Source organism: Sinocyclocheilus grahami, unplaced genomic scaffold, assembly GCF_001515645.1.
Source record: "Sinocyclocheilus grahami isolate Dianchi unplaced genomic scaffold, SAMN03320097.WGS_v1.1 scaffold639.1, whole genome shotgun sequence".
NCBI lineage: Eukaryota > Metazoa > Chordata > Actinopteri > Cypriniformes > Cyprinidae > Sinocyclocheilus > Sinocyclocheilus grahami.
Window position 1 is genome coordinate 772,491 of NW_015505818.1, and position 6,263 is coordinate 778,753.

The following is a 6,263-nucleotide window of genomic DNA, read 5'->3' on the forward strand; positions in this document are numbered from 1 at the left end:
AGAATTATATTTTTTTTATTCAGTGGCGGAAACGGGCTTCCATAGATGACTGTACGTACAAAACAAACAGTAAAAAACAGTACGTACAAAACATACAAAATACCAATCAATAATAAACTACTTGAGGATTAATAGATAAAACATCACAGAAAAAAACAATATACTATAAAAATTCTTAAGAAAAGGACAGAAGAAAAAAGAAAAAAAAAGGCACACAAATAGAAATACAAGTATACTAGGGAAAAAATCTTAAACATGGCACAAATTCTAGATGTTTTTATAGCTTTCTTGTTAACAGACGTTGAAATTGTATTTAAATACAACTTCAGTTCTTGTCTGAAGATAGCAGAAATAGACCTGCTATATCGACATGTTCAGTTCTGGAGTTCAACATCTGGAAAACATCCTGCCTGAGAGAATAAACAATGGACTGCAATTCAGTTCATGAAGTTTTTTTAGTTTTTTTGTGGTATATCATTACGTATTCTGGCACGTATTTGTTTGAACAAGCGTTTTTTGTGGAATTGCTCATTTTGACATGCATTTTTCTCTAAACTTGTTTAAACCAAACAAACCTGAATAAAAAGTGTTTGTTGTGTTTCAGGTGTGCTTTGCCATACAGATGCAGTGAAATCAGTATCAGTGATGAAGGGAAGTTCTGTCACTCTAAACACTGATGATAAAGTACAGAAAGATGATCAGATACTGTGGCTGTATAAAGCTGACAATCCATACACTATTATAGCTGAAATCAACAGACAGAACATCTATATAGATGCCACTAATACAACATTTGAGAAAAGACTCCAGATAGACAGTCGAACTGGATCTCTGACCATCAGAAACATCAGACCTGAACACTCTGGACTTTATAAACTACAGATCATCAGAAACAGAATATTCTCACACAAGAGTTTCACAGTTGCTGTTTATGGTGAGTAAGATTAAATGTCTAGTCAAAAACTAAGGTGGTGTTAATATCACTTTTTAAAAGTTACTGTAAATTAAAAAATAACACTGAAATAATAGTAGAGTCGTCAAGTTGTTTGTTTCATTTTTAGAGTAACGTTTTAATTTTACATTCTTTCTCTCACATTTCTAGCTCCTGTTCCCATTCCTGTCATCAGCAGAAACACGTCAAACTGTTCTTCACCATCTGAAAGATCAAGTCAGAATTGTTCATTGGTGTGTTCAGTGTTGAATGTGAGTCATGTGACTCTCTCCTGGTACAAAGGAAACAGTTTATTGTCCAGCATCAGTGTGTCTGATCTCAGCATCAGTCTCTCTCTACCTCTGGAGGTGGAATATCAGGATAAAAACAGCTACAGCTGTGTGCTCAACAATCCCATCAGCAACCAGACTCAACATCTGGACATCAGTGGACTCTGTCACAGATGTAAAGGTATGTCAGCTGTGATATTTATGACTATTATTTACTGAGCTGCTCAGTAGTTTTTGTTGTTAAGGATTGTCAGTACTGCAGGGTAACAACTGTTGTGCTGGTTTACCTTTAAGATCTTTAAACTAAAGATTGTGTTTAAATGTGTAACCTCAAGTGTCTTTTCATGTAGATTAACCGTCTTTGTCACTTAAGCATGAACAGATTTGAGTTTGTTTTGTATTTTGTCTTTTCTGTTATCACATCAAATGTCTTCAGTTTACACTTTCTGTGACTTCGGTGGTTTTTATAGAGATTAACAGCATTCTACAATGTCTTGACTGAAGTTGCAGGATTCATTTACATGTATTTCTCATTACAGATGTCCTTCAGAAGTCACATCTTATTCCACTGATATCAGCTGGCTTATTAATACTGGTCTTGGCTGTAGTTGTAGGGTTGGTATTCTTTCACCGCTGGAACTGCAAACAAGCAATACCAGAAGGCAAGTGTTACCTTTTTCATTCAATGATCCCATCAGCAACCAGACCAAACATCTGGACACCAGTCGTCTCAGTCACACGTGTACGTTAGCAGTGACATTAATAATTATATACTGAATTGTGTTACTCTTAAATGTATTTTAAAGGTCAACTTACATTGTCCCTGATTTTGGTTTGTTTTGTATTTTGTCTTTTCTTTTACCAACACATCAAATGTCTTCTACACTGTTTGTGACTTCATGATGACAGTTTATTTGGAGATCAACAGCATTCTACAATGTCTTTTAGGACTCAGTTACTGCACATGTATTACTGTAGATGTCATTCAGCTGTCACAACTTATTCCACTGAAACTAGCTGGTGTAGTGAGATTACTGGTCATGGCTTTAGCTGTGGGAGTGATATACTTTCACCACAGGATCGGCAAACAAGCGAGATCAGAGGGCAAGTATTTCAATAAATGATATGAGACTTTCTGGGACAAAATCAAGTGTTATAAAGATGTGCTGGAATGAATGTATCAGAATCTGAATCTATTTTATTAGTATTAAATCTGAGCATTAGTATTAAAACTTCAGACTTGTGAGGAAGAGACTCATTACAGTTTAACATTTTGTGTTTACACTATGATACACTGTATGTATGTAGTAGATAATGCATCTGCGGAAACCACAGGAGCTTAGAGAAAAAAACTTCTTGTTTCCTCATGGTTCATACTGATTTGTTTATTCATGATGTGGCATTATTAGACAAATAATGCACTTAGTACAATAATTCTGATTAATCCTGATTGTTTAGGCCACCTGTTCAAACAGATCAGTAAGTAAATTCACATTTATTTACAACATAAACTACATTTTTAAAACTGTATGAAAACATATGGTACAGTTACAAGTCATTTAAAGGGGTCATATGATGCTATTTTAAAGATCATTATTTTGTGTATTTGGTGTAACAGAATATGTTGACATGCTTTAATGTTCAAAAAACACATTATTTTTCAAATACTGTACATTATTGTAGGTCCTCTATGCCCCGCCTCTCTCAAATGCATCGTTTTCAACAAAGCCCCCTCCTTTGACAAGCGCAGTCTGCTCTGATTGGCCAGCTGACCCAGAGTCGGAATTGGCCCCCTTTTTTTTTTTTTAGAAATAGCCTTTGTGCACAGCCAGCCTTGTACTCTTCTAGGTTCAAAAAGCTGTCCTCCATAAAATGCGTTGCACAAATTTGAACATCTGGGTTGTGATGTTCTATTGTAAATAAATCTTAACCAATGATTCCTAATTGCATCTACTTCCGGAAGGCCAAATAAAGTGCTTTTGCTTTCGCACTGAAACACACAGCGTCTCCCTGACATGACTGCATCAACACTACTGCTGTTCCTGAAACCACGCCTTCTTTCTTTGCATGAACATTTGGGCTGCAATATGCTAATCTTCCCACATAGTGATGTAGATATGTGGGGGCGTGTTAGAACGAGCCGTTTTAGATAGCCGTGGTTGACTCTTAACTTTTATAAAGAATATCTCTTTGGATTTGAGACTTTAGTCTTTGCAACTTTACAGATCTTCTTTATGCACCAAAAGCTTGTAACACTCCAAAGAGAAAGGAAAACTTGAAATCGCATCATACTTCAAACACTGTATATTGGTGTGCTATCCACTAGTGGCAGTACATCCTGTTTTGATGTCAAAGGAAATAGCATAGGAACGCATATTGCTTTATTTTAGTCATTATAAATGATGATCATATCATGAGGTATGTGTAATGCTTAAATACGCTCAAAATCTTCTCACACTGATCCAAGTGTTTGTGTTTGTAGATCTGACATCAGAACAGAAAATCATGTCAGAATATACACACATAGGCTATTGTGTTCAGATGGGAGATCTGCCACAGGTCAGTAAACAGTTCATCTGAACATGACTGATCATTCTCTTTCTTTCTTTCTTTCTTTCCTTATATATAACAGTTATTCATTCAGAACTACACTGGTTCTGTTGAATGATTTTGACTGACTGAGAAGAGCCGCTAATAGGAGTCATTCTTTCGGGAATCGGATCACATTGGTTGTGCTGAATGTTTTTGTTTTTGATTCACTGAAAACAACGCCTCATAGGAATAATTCCTTCAGGAGTCGGACAACACCGGTGCATTGTATTTTTTTTTATTTACAGAAAAGAACAGAATCATACGAGTCCTTCGTTCGGGAATCAGATTGCACTGGTTTCGCTGAATGGTTTTGATTCACTGAAAAGAACTGTAGCATTTGGACCAATCAGACACACAACTTTTTGTTATATTTAACAAATAATATCTAACTCCCCCTCACCTAACCAAATGGCCAATTACGAGGGTCTATGGACCCTTCCCCCGAAATGCACCTAACACCTCAGAAAGGCAGAACAGGCCTCTGGTTCCATGGTAACCAATGCTGATATCACTGGTTTTATGGCCTAAAGGAATGCGGGCAGATAAACTCCCTCATTTTCCTCATAAGAAAGACACATAATGCCCAGAGAAATGGACTGTTCTCTAATTAATTCATAGGAAAACCTTTCTTTGATTGAATACACATATCCTTCAGGACATTGTGTATACCATTACTGTTCTTGCATATTGTCTGTTGTAGTGACCGGCTTGGAAGAATCATTCACATGCTGAGTGCACTGGTCCCGCTGTGGATTCAGTAGTTGAGTTGCGACGCCGTTGAACAAAATGATTGCGGGTTACTCGGGAGACTGTCACAAACTAGTCATCCATTCTGAATCCGGTTCTCGGTTTTAGACACACTATATTTTTACAGTAGCCTTTAGTTACTGATTAGTTTGTGAAATGTGTGTTTCTCTCTGTCTCTACAGAAATCACTGTTGGATGTGGGCAGAACCGAGACAGCTGTGAAATATCAACACTCAAAACTCAAAAGGCAGATTTCAGGAGAATATCACGCTCCTGTGTAGGAGTTACTGAATTAAATTCAATTTTGTATTATATACTTAATAATATATACATGTTAATTTGTATTAATGGGCCTACATATTAAATGTTGACTGTTATTGCAAAATACTTTTTTATCTGTTACCTAAAAAGATTTGCAGCAGTCTTTTACTTTTTCACTTGGATGTCTAATAAAGCAAATTTCATCTTGTGCATCCATGTAATGTTTAGAGTTAAACAAACATCACCAGAGGGGGCTAGACAGTATTTAAAGCATCTTATATACAACATACCAATTATTTCCGTAATGGGCCTATGATAAATTTATGTGATTATCAAAGACATCCAACTTGTGCATATTCATATAGAAAAATAATTAAAACCACGCTGATGGACGCAAGTATGAACCTGTATGAACGCCCCTAATGGTCTTCAGAGAGTTATGCTTCATTCACTGCCTTCACAAAAAGACTATTGTACTTCATTGTTTTTATGCTGCAGTTTCACATTATATAAAGCAGATGTTGTGTGTAGTTGCAGAGAAATAACAGCCCCCCATCACACCATTTGTTTGTGCAGCCGTATAAAGATCATTTAGTGCAGATGTCATCCACTGTGACCATTGCGCCACCTTGCAGCTACTTGTTGCTGAGAGGAAAAACCAAACATCAGATGTCAGTTTCCGCTCTTCTGTAATTAAGGTCGACGCATTGCTCTAAGCTGCCATTATACTGTAGGAAATCCAAACAAAGACTGGGCATTTTCAGAGTGTTGACAGGAAGTGACTTGTGGTTAAAAGTGAGTCTGTCACATGTAGTTATGTGACATTATGAAACAGTAATCAAGAGTTTATCATTTTTTACTCTGGAATAAGGCTCATATTAAAGACTAAAGCTCAAGACAAAAATAATTAAGATTAAAATTGTAAGAAGCTTTCTGTATGTTTATTTTATGGAAAGAAATAAAGTCAGCATTAGTGAACCACAGAAATTGAACCATTTTTGCAGATTAGGTCCAATAAATTGACTTTTTAGGAGTACGTTTTGAGTGATATATAGTATGCTGTTTCAAAAGATCAAGGGGAAATTAGATTTTTCATAATTTGACCACTTTAATATTCACACCAATTATAAATTCAGGCTTTAGTGTTGCAGAAAATGAAAAAACAAAATGGTATAAAACAATAAAAGTAAATGCAAAGTATTACAGATATATATATATATATATATATTTATTTATTTATCTAGTCATTTATCAGACGCTTTTATCCAAAGCGACTTACAAATGAGGACAACAGAAGCAATCAATTGTAGTATTAAAACAACTAAAAACAGATCCAAAACGAAAAGCTAAAACTTTATAAATACTACCTATACACATTTTAAAAATAAAGAGATTAAATAAAAATGACAAATGCATACAACAAAATTTCAAAACTTAACATT

At 35.5% G+C, this 6,263-nt stretch overlaps 1 protein-coding gene across 2 annotated transcripts in view; it reads left to right on the forward strand.

Annotated features, from left to right (window-relative positions):
• Positions 1–5,001, forward strand: part of LOC107558300 (SLAM family member 9-like) — a 7,627-nt gene extending 2,626 nt beyond the window's left edge. Inside the window, exons 2-6 of one of the 2 annotated variants that reach the window (XM_016241949.1) lie at positions 605–934; positions 1,103–1,402; positions 1,761–1,883; positions 3,704–3,780; positions 4,743–5,001. In XM_016241949.1, coding sequence (XP_016097435.1) covers positions 605–934; positions 1,103–1,402; positions 1,761–1,883; positions 3,704–3,780; positions 4,743–4,841 — 929 coding nt within the window. In that variant the 3' untranslated portion in view covers positions 4,842–5,001. Of the gene's footprint in view, positions 1–604; positions 935–1,102; positions 1,403–1,760; positions 1,964–3,703; positions 3,781–3,865; positions 4,137–4,742 lie in introns of those variants that run through there. The other variant, XM_016241950.1, reaches the window with a different exon arrangement.
• Positions 5,002–6,263: the final 1,262 nt, after the last annotated feature.